Source organism: Scardinius erythrophthalmus (genome assembly GCF_964197995.2).
Source record: "Scardinius erythrophthalmus genome assembly, chromosome: 22".
Classification (NCBI taxonomy): Eukaryota; Metazoa; Chordata; class Actinopteri; order Cypriniformes; family Leuciscidae; genus Scardinius; species Scardinius erythrophthalmus.
In genome coordinates, this window is record NC_138242.1 from 28,844,388 (window position 1) to 28,859,720 (window position 15,333).

Consider the following 15,333-nt stretch of genomic DNA (forward strand, 5'->3'; position numbering starts at 1 on the left):
ATAAGTTGCACTGAACTTCTAGCGAACAGAAGTAGCCTACTTCAGTGAAGTAGCCTATAATTCAGGAAAGATTTTTTTTAAGAAACTAAATATATAGAGATAAAATATATAGTTTTGGGTATAGGACCTATGCTACTTAATAAAGATGATGTATACTTATTTAGAATGCTGAGAATCACAGCTTTTAATGCAATATTTTTTTGGAGAAAGCAAGAATCCCCAGTTTTAAATGAGTAGATTTAGTTTCTAAAGTACATTATGGAGAGGATAACATTAAATTAAGAGCAAATGTATACATTTTGAAAAGATATGTGCAACTCTAAAATCAAAGAATATTCCATAAAATAAAGGAATATATATTAGCCTACATTAACTACATTTTTATATAACCCTCCCTCCCTTTTATTTCTAATTATTTGTTATTTTATTTATTTATTTATTTAATATTGAATATTTGATATTCAAATAATTTTACTTGAATAACTATTAGGAATTATGTGTCATTATAAGAGTTTGATTTAAATATGTTAATGTTAAATTTTAATTTTATATATATATACTAAAATATTTGTTATTTGGACATTAGATGTGCCTTATTTAGAATTTTAAACCTGTGTGTATATTTTTATGATAGCAATAACTGTAAAGGGACTATTGTAATGGGGTAAATCAAATGTAGGCTAATATACGGTCAATTACTAAGCTCAGATTCATCTTACCAGTTAAAATGTATACTCTGCTTTTGTAATTATTTATTTTTAATTTTGTGATTTTAACTTCTGCTTTACAAAGCTTTTTTCAGATTGTGTTCTAATGTTCTTCTAATCATAAACATGTACTACAGCTGCCAAACAAAACCAGAGAGAAATGTATTCATAAATCTTTAAAACAATCTAATTAAATCTTGGGCACAAAACATTCAGCCAGTAAAAAAGAAAACCTGTAGTATATATATTGTATTTATATCTATCTATCTATCTATCTATCTATCTATCTATCTATCTATCTATCTATCTATCTATCTATCTATCTATCTATCTATCTATCTATCTATCTATCTATCTATCTATCTATCTATCTATCTATCTATCTATCTATCTATCTATCTATCTATCTATCTATCTAGTCTAATTTATCATTGTAGCCTTATTTAAGTAGATTTTCAGTATACTGTGTATTTATTTTTGGACTAATAGTGGTTAATAAAGTCCAATAATGGTATGAGAGAGTGTCAGTGGTAATATCATTGTGTTCCTATTGGTCAGTGTTAGAGGATCTGTGTAACAACTGAGGCTTAGCCTGACAGTTAGCCTGCCCTGGACCAGGCTAGTTTCCCAGCATAAGTTGCCAGGGTAACTGAGTTTGAACTATTTTAAGTTTGCTTTATGAAACAGAATCCACCGACAATAAGCCTGACTAACCGAAATAAGCCTGGCTTATACTCTAATCTTGTTTTATGGAACAACCCTCTGGTTCATATGGTTCATCATGAAAGACAAACAAGCCTGACTCACTGTGTCATGTGACACTCGGTCACGTGATGAACCAATAAACTCAAAATCGGCAGAGAACAGCGGCATATATATCCTCTTCACAGCGTCCAGTTTTACGGTGATTTTTCCACTGGCCTCGTGAAAATACGTTACGGTAAGCTCTTTATACTTATGACATCTTGTTTTTTAATAAATCAAGTCTTTGTTTAGGGTTTATTCCGGCCGAGCTCACGCGCTTCCGTTGGAAACAAAAAGAAACAACGTTACATTGCAACAACAGCAGTTTAGAATGAAGCGTTTTTAATGACTGATTTAGTGCGTCTCAAAGACCAGTTTTAACCCTATACTAACTGGTTAACTCATACAAATTGAAACTTTGGTGGATATACATTTGATAGTTTTCATAAAATAATTTTTTTTTCATAAAAATAAATATGGTCAATTAGTGTAGCGGTTTTTGTTAAACGATGCCACGAAGTGATTAAAAAGTGATGCATTTATTAATGGGATAACGTTAGTTCACCCAAAACTGGGTTCATGTTGTTCCAAACCTGAACATGTTGTTTGCTGAACCTGAACGCAAAAGATATTTCGAAGAATACAGGTAACTAAACAGTTGATGGACCCCATTTACCTGTATTCTTCAAAATGTCTTTTGTGTTCAGCAAAACAACTTGTTTGTTTGGAACAACTTGAGGGTAAGTAAATGATGACAGAATTTCATTTTTGGGTGAACTGTCCCTTTAAGACAGTTCTCATATAATGTGATCAATGGTCTGAGATGAGATTATCTGATAAAAAAATAAATTAAAAAAAAACCTTGGATAAGATAAACACAAGTTTGCAAACACTTTGTTCTCGGTGTGTTTGAAATCTGTAGTCGAGTAAGTATCAGAGTAATATACTCATGTATCCTTCAATTGTCAAATTGATAATATATATATATATATGTGAAATGCAGTTTTTATATGGGTCATACAACCACAATGATTATAAACATCAACGTAAACAACTAAATTACTAAGGAATTGATCTCTTTAGCGAAATCAATTCCTGTTGAAACACCTGTGTGACAAACCCTGTATGAATGTACTTGATTTAGTTATGCATTTTAATGTTTTGTGTTACAGCGCAAGAAAGTTGTTCATGGGTTTGCATCTGAACATTTGAAGAGCATTAGTTTTGGGGGTCAGCACAGTCACACACACAATGGTGAGTATTTTGTTGTAGTTTTCTTAATATTTCTTACATTGTGATTTAAAGCTCTATCATCACTGCTACTATAAAAAAAAGCTGAAATCAAACTGAGCTTTTTCCATTTTGAAACAATATAGTCTTTTTTAAATAAGTCTAAAGTCTGCTGATGCGATTTTACATCAACCAGACATGATAATAATGTCATGAGACTGGCAGCAGTGTGTTTATCATTGTTGTGACACATTGGGAAATGTCTTTAAGAGCCTCTTTTTCAAATGATGTAATGTTTGTCAGTCAACTGACTTAAGACACTCAGACATGTGGAATGTTTTAAATAAATGAAGAGAATTTTTCATTCATCAATGATCCTTATGTATCAGAACTTTCATAATAAATATAGTGTCATATTAAAAACAGAATCAAATAATGTTCAGTTCATGGCCATTTCCTGTCTTTCAGGTGCGTGTGAGTCTCGTAGCGTTACTATGTGTGTGTCTGAACGTGTGTGTCGCTCTGATTTGTCCTGATGGAGGGATGTGTGAAGATGGAAACACCTGCTGTCAAACACCATCAGGAGGATATGGCTGCTGTCCGCTTCCCAACGTAAGAGAGGCTTTTAGTTAAATGTGTTTTTGGGAGTTACTCTACTGTTTAAAAGTTTGGGGTTGGTAGGATTTTTTTGTTTTTTTTTATGTAAATGAAGTTTCTTGTGCTCAACAAGGCTGCATTTATTTTATCATAAATACAGTAAAAGCAATAATATTGTTAAATGTTTAAAATATTTTTTCTATTTGAATATATTTAAAATTTAAAGCAAATATGATTGTTTGATTTTAATACATCAAAATTAAGTCCTGTAATGGCAAAGCTGGATTTTCCGCAGCCCAACTTCTAACGTATCCTACTGTTCAAAAGATTTGTTAATGTTTATGACAGAAGTCTCTTATGTTCACCAAAGTTGCATTTGAGTAAAAACTATTTAAATTGTAAAATAACAGATTTCTATTGTAATATATGTCAAAATGTAATTTATTCCTGTGATCAAAAATGAATTTTCAGCGTCTTCAGTGTCACATGATCCTTCAGAAATCATTCTAATACCGGTATGCTGATTTTCTGCTCAAAAAACATTTCTGATTATTATCAATTATGTAAATAGTTATGCTACTTTGTGTTTTTGTGGAAACTGTGATACTTTTTTTCAGGATACTTTGACTAGAAAGTTCAAAAGAACAGCATTTTTTTTAATAGAAATTTTTTGTAACATAAATGTCTTAATGCATCATTGCTAAATAAAACTATATATTTTTTTAAAAGCAAAACTATTACTGAATCCAAACTTTTGAACAGAATAATTTACACTACTGCTAAAGTGAATTTCTTTTCATTTTTTTTACTGTTGAAGACGTTGTTAATGATTTACTTTGTTCCCTTATTTAATGTGTGCTTTATTAAAAGGAAATTTCAGCCAAATTGTGTAATCATGTTCTCACCCTTATGTTGTTGCATTCTTGTGGCTTTCTTTCTCAATACACGTTACTTTAAAACTTCTCTTTTGTGTTCCCCGGTCGATATAATTTTATTTCTTTAACTATTCCAACACCAGTTAACAATAAATACACATTAATTTCAAATGACTCTTGTTTGTGTGTGTTTACAGGCAGAGTGCTGCTCCGATCACTTGCATTGCTGTTACCAGGGCACTCTGTGTGACTTGGTACACTCTAAGTGTGTGAATAAGACGCACGTTTTAAACTGGGTGGAAAAAGTCGCCACAAAGCAGGTAATGCGCACACACCTGCACAGCCACAAATTCAGATAAGCCTTGAGTAAATACTCAGCATTGAAACTGATCTCTCTTTTTTTATTTCTAGAAAGCTGTAGTTTGTCCAGATCAGGTGTCTGAGTGTCCCGATGACACCACTTGCTGCCAGATGCCTGATGGGAGCTGGGGCTGCTGTCCTATGAAAAATGTATAGCACCTGTTTGATCATATATCTATTCTGGAATGCGGTTACATGTATATGGTAATGTTTACATTTGTCTTTCTTTCCCCATGTGTGTGTTTAGGCCGTGTGCTGTGAAGATAAGGAACACTGCTGTCCTGAGGGAACCATATGTGACCTTGAGCATTCGATGTGTGTGCAGGCCACCTATGGCTATGGACCCTCCCCCTTCTGGAGGAAATTCGCTGCTTCTCGTAGGAAACCATCAGAGAAAAAAGCAGGTATGAGAGGGAAATATGACACTTTTACTTCATTTGGCGTTTAATTGCATTATGCTTTTACTGGTATTATGTCAGCCATTATACAGGAGTTTAAGATTTACACCACTGTTAAAAAGTTTTGGGTTGTTAAGATTTTTTTCAGTCTCTTAAGGCTGCATTTATTTGATAACAATACAGTAAAAGCAGTAATATTGTGAAATATCATTGCAATGTTTTCCATTGTATTTAAACAATTTTAGTTATTTCTGTGATCAAAGCTGAATTTTCAGCATCATTATTCCAGTCTTCAGTGTCACATGATCCTTCAGAAATCATTCTAATATGATAATTTTCTGCTCAAGAAACATTTATTATTATAGTTTTTGCTGCTTAATATATTTTGTGGAAACCATGATACATATTTTCAGGATTATTTGAAGATAGAAAGTTAAAAAAGAACAGCATTTATTTGAAATCTTTTGTAACATTATAAATGTCTTTATTGTGACTGTCGAAGAATTAATGCATTATTGCTAATTTACTTAATTCTTAAAAAAAAAAAAATTCATACTGACCCCAAACTTTTGAACGTTAATTTATATATTAGTCACTGTTTTAATCGCATATGACGTGACAAAATCCTTGCCGATATGACAGTGGATTTCTTTTATTTTATAAAAAAAGTGCTTCTCAAATACATTTTCATATTTACAATATCAACAAAACATTAAGTATTGCTTTTCTGCTGTCAGCAATGTGTGTTTTGAGGACAATTAGCTTTCATTATTTATTAATGCACTAAAAGTTCTTATTGCACATTATTGAGGACAAATAGCTTTCATGGTTTTGCTTTCATTATTGTACTGTAATTTAACGTTCTTATTGCACATTTTATGTCTTGTTCACTGGGGCAGAAAAAGGTATAAAAGTTCCTTTAAGGAATTAGTAGAATATCCTTAAGTTTGCTTGTCATTTTCACACCTGTATACCAGTCACACCAGTCTTTTTATACTGTATTATTGCAGTTGATCCGCCTGCAGACTTCAGTAATATCAGAGATGGTAAGACTAACTCTGGCACCTGCACTTTTTTTTTATAAATACAAGCACTATTTTATATATCATTTATTTCTATTCATAATTCATCAAGTGTCTGTTGGAAATGACACCTCAGGCTTCTGTGTGTGTTTATGTGGGCAGTGATCTGTCCAGATAGGATGTCCACATGTCCAGAGGATACGACGTGCTGTGAAACAGGGACCGGCAGCTACGGATGCTGCCCGATGCCAAAGGTGCTTCATGTTTGTCCTAATGTATAATTAAATGTATTTTATGCTTACCCTGTGGTTTGCATGTATTTTACTCAACGTAAGCTTGAATTAACGAATGTAAATGTGTTTTACCGTAGGCTGTGTGTTGTTCTGATCATTTGCACTGCTGCCCAGAGGGCACAACATGTGACCTTGCCCATAGTATGTGTTTGTCGGCCAATGGCGTCACGGAAATGGCCACTAAGATCCCAGCTGTCACTGCCCTGAAGCCTAGAGGTGAAACCCGTTTATTTTACCTTTGTGCAATTAAGTTATTCTGTTTGTGGCTGAACCTCATTGCTCAAACCATTCTGGATTGTGAGTGTGGTGAAATGTAAAATTTTGCTTACTTGGATCAATATAGAATATGCATCAATCCCTCTATTTATCGCTCTTTCTGTCTTCAGAGAAAGTAGTTCCCTGTAATGAAACGGTAGCGTGCGCTAGCGGAACCACTTGCTGTATTACAGAAGAAAGCACCTGGGCCTGCTGTCCTTTACCAAAGGTATTCGGCACTGCAGAAAGTTGGAGTGTGGAAACATTGCAGTGTGATTATGGCTTAGTAGTATCTTTTTAAAACCCAGCCTATAACAAAAGTAACTGAGATCAAATGTAAACATTTTATTGCTTCAAAATATTGCAACAAATCGTTTCAAGTAATGCGAAGGCAGTCTATGATGTCTTCGTGTCTTCTGACCTCCAGGCGGTGTGTTGTGAGGACCATGCCCACTGCTGTCCAAAAGACACGGTGTGTAACCTCGCTGCGGGCACCTGTGACGACCCTGCTGACCTTTCAGTGCCTGTACCCTGGGTGACAAAGGTGCCTACCTTTACAATCGCTCCATCCAGTGAGAAATGTGACGAGACCTCTTCGTGCCCGGATGATTCAACCTGCTGCAAACTCCCATCTGGGAAATGGGGGTGCTGCCCAATGCCAAAAGTACTTTTCTCTTTTTCTAATTTTAAAATCGGAAGATTTTATATATATAATATAATATAATATAATATAATATAATATAATATATATACGTGTGTGTGTGTGTGTGTGTGTGTGTGTGTGTGTGTGTGTGTGTGTGTGTGTGTGTGTGTGTGTGTGTGTGTGTGTGTGTGTGTGTGTGTGTGTGTGTGTGTGTGTGTGTGTGTGTGTGTGTGTGTGTGTGTGTGTGTGTGTGTGTGTGTGTGTGTGTGTGTGTGTGTGTGTGTGTGTGTGTGTGTGTGTGTGTGTGTGTGTGTGTGTGTGTGTGTGTGTGTGTGTGTGTGTGTGTGTGTGTGTGTGTGTGTGTGTGTAAAAAGTAAAATCAATTAAAAATAAAATGTGTATTTTATGTATATATATGTAATATATTTGTGTGTGTATATATATATATATATATATATATATATATATATATATATAATGCACATATATATTATATAAAATGTATTTATATATATATATATATATATGTATGTATGTATGTATATGTTTTTTTTTAAATAAATATAATGTAAAAATATAAATTCAATCAAAATAATAGATGTTAAATAAAATGACAAATAAATATAAATTAAATGGAAAATAAATAAAAATATAAAATGCATATATTTATTTAAATTATAAATGGTATTTATTTAAATAAATAAATATTTATTAATTTTACATTTATTTATTTACCTAAACTTCTAGGCGGTGTGTTGTGAGGACCATCTCCACTGTTGTCCCCACGATACTGTGTGTAATCTGGCCGCCAGCTCTTGTGACAGTGCCAACGATCAGGGTCTCCGTTTTTCTGTGCCTTTGGTGAGGAAGATCGATGCAGTGACCCTGCCATCGCAGAACCAAAACTGTGACGAGACTTCGCTGTGTCCAACAGGGACGACCTGCTGTAGGCTAACCTCAGGGGCATGGGCCTGCTGTCCTATGCCACAGGTAAACACACATTTAGCAACTAGGGTTTAGGCCTAAAGCTCTAAAGCACAGGTGTGCACACATGCTTGCACTTGTAATGGCATATAATGCTGTCAAGGTAGGTTGCTTACTATGTTATGTTAATTATTGCATACATTGCATGCATCCTTTACAGAGAATGCAGTTCCATAATGCATTATGAATAAATGTACATATTTCATGTGTACACTGAATATAAAGTATAGTATAGATTAAAAAATGTTTTTTTTATACAATTAATAGCATAACATGCCAATTAATTGAAATATAATGCATATCAATCTTTTAACATTATATTTATTTGTATTAAATTTCACAGATTTAAATGTTAAATTGAAAGAAATATATATGTGCTATTTGTTTTTGTACTTATTTGAGTATTCTTACACCAAACTCTATTGGAATCAATTATGAGTTAGGGCTGCACGATTAACCTTTATCGCATCGATATTGAGGTTTTAACTCCCGCAATAACCTAACCTCAGGAGTCTGAGGTTTTTTCCCCCACCTCTGACATTTGAGTGACAAACCTATTAGCCAATCAAAATGGTCGAATCTCGCGTTCCTGGCTTGCTGGCCAATTAGAAATGGCAATGGAAAGTTACAAGGTTGTATGCAGTGCACCGTATTTCTGTCAGCAGCAAAGCAGCTAACACACAACGTGTAGGCTACCTCGAATTGTGCCAATAGAAAAAGCTTGTAACTGCGCAGAAATGGCCGAAATATGCGACCATTTTTTGAGAATGTGCGAGTTAAAATTTTATGTGGTCGCATTTGTGCGAGTGCATGGTCATGTAGCCTACTAAGTTAAATTCACGCATGAATTTTCTGCATTGAACTTGTTTTAGCGCCCGCCAAAGTGAATTTTAGTCCCGCCAAAGTATTATTTGATCGGTGAGTAATGTAGATGAACTGCTGCGCTTGTGAGTGACAGGGCGCATGTTTAACAGAACGAGCAGAGAGAGAGCCGGTCGCGCGCGCGCGCATTCTCTCTCTCTCTCTCTCTCTCTCTCTCTCTCTCTCTCTCTCTCTCTCTCTCTCTCTCTCTCTCTCTCTCTCTCTCTCTCTCTCTTCGGAGCCTGGCGAAAGTAAACAAGACTTCACAGTCTCCAAACTAAGCGCTGTCTTGCTCTCTCTCCCTCGCACAAAATAAATCGACACGGTGGTAAAAGGTCGGAAGACCAAAGTTTCATGTGGATCATTCGGAGATTTTTTTTCCCCCTGAATTACCGCTGGGTGTGAATTGTGCTAAATAAATTGAACTCAAAAGCGTTCCGGACATTTAACTGACAAAAAAAAAACTCTTTAATTAAACGAAAAAAATATCCAGTGATGAAATGTTTTCTGTGTTGACAGAAATCTTGGATGTCCATGTCCTAACTGCTGGGATAATCACACAACGCGCATGACACGTCCAATTCGCGAACTAATGACTCCTTTGAACCGATTCATTTTAATGAATGGTTAAAACAACTGATCTTTCCAACAGTGAACTCAGGAGACGTCTGAATCGGTGTATAACTAATCAGTAACACTTTACAATAAGGTTATATTTATTACATAAATTACATAAAAAGTACAGTTTTAAGCTTTAAAATAAATAAAACCAAAAAAAATCGAAAATCGCACCGCAATCGCAATATTTGTCAGAAAAACCGCAATTAGGTTTTTTCTCAAAATCGTGCAGCCCTATTATGAGTTGTATTAAATTTCTGCCAATGTGGATAATATTGTAATATTATATTAATTTGTAATATATATATTTAATATTGTAGGCCATGTGCTGTGCCGATCAGGAGCACTGCTGTCCACGGGGCTACAAGTGTGACTTGGCTCAAAAAACCTGTGTACGTCCTGGCCTTCCCAGCATGCCCTGGTTCAGGAAGGAGTCTGCACTGAGCGTGAGCCAGCAGACTGATGATAATTCTCCAGAACCGGCAGATCCAGTGGACAGACACATGTGTGACGCTCACACCAGCTGTCCAAGAGACGACACCTGCTGCTTTATGGGCAATCGCGGCAAGTGGGGCTGCTGTCCACTGCCTAAGGTTAGATACGCTTTATTAATCCATTCACTTATTCACTATTTAATACAATGTAAATGCCACATGTGAGCCTTAAATGACCATAAATGAGTCAACTCAGCAACAGATAGATAATTCACACATATAGCACACATATATTACAGTAGATAAAGTATGTTCAAATAGCTTAAAATGTATATTTTCATATATATGCAATAAATACATGCACATACATCTATACTGTGGCAGATTATTGATGATATAGAAGGATATGTGTGCCGTTTTGGGTCGGTGTGGTCATTGTTCTCATATACACACTATATAAATAGACGCTAAAATATTTAGTTATTTTAGTATCTTAGTTATTTAAATTTTATTTTTTTTCATTTTAGTTATTTTATAGTTATTAGTAATTTTGATTTATTTTTCATTGTTTATTTATTTTTTTGTTTTTGTTTATTTAATTTCTACACTTATTTTATATCTATATAATTTATATATAGTTGTTAATTTATTTTGTAGTTTTATTTTAAATTTTAGTCATTAGTTATTTGTAGTATTTATTTAATTTGTTTTATTTTAGTTATTTAATTTATTTAAGTTATTAGTTATTTAGTTTAGTTTGTGTATTTATTTTACTTACTTTGATTAAAATGCTAAATGAAATGTTTAATTTCAAGATAACTGCTGACAAACATGCAACATAATGAAGCATACTGCCATTAGAATTTTTTATTGTTGCCTATTTTGTTCTGTTTTTCATACAAACCAGTTGCATTCTGATTCTGTATATATTGTACTCCATTATGAATGTAGTGAAGGAATTCATTCTCACACTATATCGTCTCCTCTTTTTAAGGCGGTGTGTTGTAAGGATGGAGATCACTGTTGCCCTAGCGGCTACACGTGTAATGAGAAGAAAACGTCCTGCATTAAAGCCCAACATAAGATCCCCTGGTACACAAAACAAGAGGCCAGGGTCACAAAGGGGTCAGAGGTGTTGCTTGGACACGAAGATGTGAAGTGCGATTCAACGACGAGCTGTGCGTCTGGTTCTACCTGTTGTAAATTACCCACAGGGCAGTGGGGATGTTGTCCTCTTGTCAAGGTAAGTCTTTTTGGCCCGGTTTACACCTGCTATTAAGATGCGTTTTGCTCGATCCGATCACAAGTGGACGACTCTAATGCCTGGTTCAGATTACACGATTTTTTTTGTCTGTCACGATAGTCACAGTGTCAGATTACACGATTTTTACTCCTAAAATCTTTTCGTGTCATGGACAAGAAACATGTCAGACTACACGTTGCTTTCCGACCAGTCATCGCGTGCCGTCACACACTCACACTCACACACATTCACTCACACACATACACACGCACGCACTCACTCACATACACACACACTCACACTCTCGTGCAGTCGCACTTGCTCACTCACTCGCGCACACACACACGCTCACTCACTCACTCTCACTCACTAACTCTCGCTCACTCACTCGCGCACACACAAACTCACTCACTCACTCTTGACGGAACCGTCGTGGAGGACCAGAAAAAAAAATTAAACATGCTAGTCTTTTTATCGTGATGTCGTGAAACATTGCAGATGCGACGTAGGTTGTCGCCCACTATGACACACTATACGAGATGAAACGATCGAATCTTGCGTCCCAACGCCGTTGTTGTTTACGAATCCCCACGACACCCTACGTCAAACAGATCGTGCCAAAATCGGGCTAAAATCGTGTAATCTGAACCAGGCATAAATGCAGGTGTAAACAGGGACTAAAACATTTTGAGATTTACCACTTTACACCACTTCCAGAGGTAGTCGAAAACGCATTCGACCGGATTGCTTTCGTAGTGTAAACGCTCATGCAAAACAACTCTCCGCCTACTGATCTAATGTGTGAACATTATGGGGAGCGCTCCATCTGACAAAGTTTAAACCCGGTCTGGGTAAAGACCCAAGTTTGGTTTGACAATGTTTGACATGCACTATGTTCTCTCATCATTCCTGATTTCTAACACACACTCACAACATTCGGCTGGTTTTCCGGCTGTCGGAGCAGAAACGAAAGCCGACGACCTCCGTATGTTCTTCCGTCGTGTTCATATGTAAATTGCGTGAGCTTATTTCATACATTAGATCGAAAGATCTGAAAAATCACATACATTTATCCACCCATAGACCCTCCCCTTGAAGAAATCAGGACAGAAGTGGTTAAAAGTGGACAAAATAGACTGATTAAACACAGGTGTAAACTGGAATGTGTCTCCCTCATCTACTTGTGATCCGATCGACAAAAACACGTATCTTAACACCAGGTGTTAAAGGTCTTTCTAGTATACTTGCATATATCATGCAAAAGTTACAGGGTTAAAAAGCTTTACATGTTTATTACAATAACTGACTTTATGGACTAAAACACCTTTATTCTATTAGTTATACGTGTGTTTTTGAGACATTTAGCAGAGTTTATTTTTACACTTACAATGCTGTAAGTGTTTTGAGGATGTTTTTCCATCTGACTTTGAGTTTAGTTTGAGTGCTCTGAGCACCACAGGGTTTGTTGTCATGTGTTTTGCATTCATTTGGTGTTCTTTATGCAGGTGTGTTTGTGTGCTCTTCACTGATATGCTGTATTGTCTCTCTGCAGGCTGTGTGCTGTGAGGACCATGAGCACTGCTGCCCACAGGGCTACACCTGCAACCTCGAGTTTGGAACCTGCGTTAAAGCTTCCAACGTGCGCGGTGTTCCTCTGACACGATTACAAACACACACCGACGCACATTTAGAAGAGGTGTTGTGTGACGAATCCACGCGCTGCTCAAAGACACAGACCTGCTGTAGACTATCAGACTCCACATGGGCTTGCTGTCCATATAAAGAGGTATGAAGTCCAATGATTGTTCTTCTTTGATGTCTGATATTATTAGTAAGCATCACTATCACTTTAATATATATATATATGTTACTTTAATATATATATATATATATATATATATATATATATATATATATATATATATATATATATATATATATATATATATATATATATATATATATATATTTTTTTTTTTTTTTTTTTTGTTTTTTTTTTTTTTTTTTGTTTACTGAAATAAATGTTTATTTATCAATTAACTGTTTTATTTGTATTTTATTCAATGATTATTTTTTTTTGTTTATTGAAATTTCATTTATGGTTTTAATTTTGCTTTTATTTGTTTATTTTGTTTGACATTTATTTGTTTTTTATTTTATACTTTATTTATTTGGTTAATTATTTAATTTTTTTTTTTTTTTTTTACTGAGTTTCGTTCATTTTTTTATTATTTTTTTATTAATATAATTATTTATTGTCTTTTCCGAATTTTATTTTTGTATTTATTTATTGTTTAAAAGATTAGATAGATTAGATTTTTTATTGTTTACTGCAATTTGTTTATTATTTGTTTTATTTAATTATTTATCAAATTAAACCAAATTTGGTAAAGACAAAAATAATTCAATAAAACAAATAAACAAATGACCGTAAACTATTAAAAAATTATGTATATATAAATGTTAAAACTCAAATTTATACTGAAATAAAATGAAATTAATTAAAAACACTATTAATAATAATAACCAAATTAATAAATACATTTATTTAATTATATATTGTTTACCGAAATTGATATGTTTATTATTTGTTTTTATTGGTTACTTTTTTTTTCTTTTTTTTTTTTTTTTTTAGTTTTTTTTTCAAATTGTGGGGTTGGTTGAGGAGAGATTCCCTGAAATGATTGTAAAGCGCTTTGGGTGTACAGTAGTACATATGAAAGCACTATATAAATGCCTCCATTCATTCTTATTTTATTCACTTATTTTATACACTAAAGTATGCAAACATTTGACAGATGTTTCTCTCTCTTTTTGTAGGCAGTGTGCTGTAAAGACATGAAGCACTGTTGCCCTATGGGATACAAATGTGACTCGGAAGTGCAAAGTTGCACTAAACCATCCACAGCCACATGGTGGGATAATTATCTAAGTGAAAAAAACATAAACTGACACTGGATAGCACACACACACACACACACACACACACACGTACTCACAAATGTTGCATAAAGCATTGCTTTCTAAGATGCCCTCTTTAGACAAGGGACTATGCATCATGTTTTGTCTTTAATATTTAGTTTTTACCAGAATAAAAACATACCCAGCCTTATGCTTTAGCAGGATACACAGAGCCTTTTTAGTCTTTGATTTAAATAATTTTGCTAAGGGAAACTGACAACAAAACCAATGCACATTTTCAATGTTATTATTTCACTCTCAAGCCTCAAGTTCTACATGTTTCCCAGTTCCTTAAGAGTGGCTATAGAAGTGATTTTACAAGACGTTAGAAATAATTAGTGGCATATAAGCTAAGTAAATAACTGACGTCAATTGTGTGCGTTGTTTGAAGATGTTGATTTTATGCAATTTAAATTGTATTGCTGATTACCACACAATCTTAGAAGAGATATGAGCATAAAGTGACCGATTACTCAGTTACTGAGAATCTAAACTGAATGTATCGGCAGTGAACTAAACCTAAACCAGTCCAATGCATCAACCCTAAAAGAAATCTCTCAGTGATTTTAATCTGTAAAATTTTATTGTAAGAATTGTAACTGCAATTGGGCCGTGAAAAGAATGGATGTCGCCAAGCATTTAACCCTATATTTTACTTAGAGGCTGTTACATGCTAGGAGTAACTCAACTTTGTCAAGGAGAATTATCAGCTTTTTCCATTGTAGGTTTCATTTCAAATGTTCCAAGTTGTCCGTGTACATTTTTAAAAGTTTTACAAATGCTTAAAATTGTTTATTCAAATGCAAGTGTCATTCTCAACATTCACTATAGCTAATTGTGAGATTTTTGTCTTTTTTTTTAATTTATCTTATTTTAAAATTTACAGAAGGGTCAAATCAATTTGCTTACTGATTACCTATGATACAGTGAGGTTGATTTGTTTTTTGAGATTGTTCTTTTTTTTTTTTTTTTTTTCTTCGTTATTTGTTGAAGTGGATTTGATTTTTGGTTAATTATACCAGAAAAAAACACTGAAATTAAATACTTTTAAAATAGATTGCATGTTGACTCATTCATGTCTCATCAGACTTGTTTTGATAAACTCTGT

General features: G+C 34.3%; 1 protein-coding gene across 1 annotated transcript; it reads left to right on the top strand.

Moving 5' to 3' along the window:
• Positions 1-1,512: 1,512 nt before the first annotated feature.
• grnb (granulin b) lies at positions 1,513-15,285 on the top strand. The gene is made up of 16 exons (XM_081352698.1): positions 1,513-1,647; positions 2,624-2,705; positions 3,150-3,293; positions 4,351-4,473; positions 4,565-4,663; positions 4,761-4,917; positions 5,922-5,957; positions 6,096-6,187; positions 6,304-6,442; positions 6,613-6,710; positions 6,909-7,145; positions 7,872-8,114; positions 9,908-10,180; positions 11,016-11,264; positions 12,817-13,050; positions 14,085-15,285. The coding sequence occupies exons 2-16, from the start codon at positions 2,703-2,705 to the stop codon at positions 14,214-14,216; spliced, it is 2,259 nt and encodes a 752-aa protein (XP_081208824.1). The 5' UTR covers positions 1,513-1,647; positions 2,624-2,702; the 3' UTR covers positions 14,217-15,285.
• Positions 15,286-15,333: the final 48 nt, after the last annotated feature.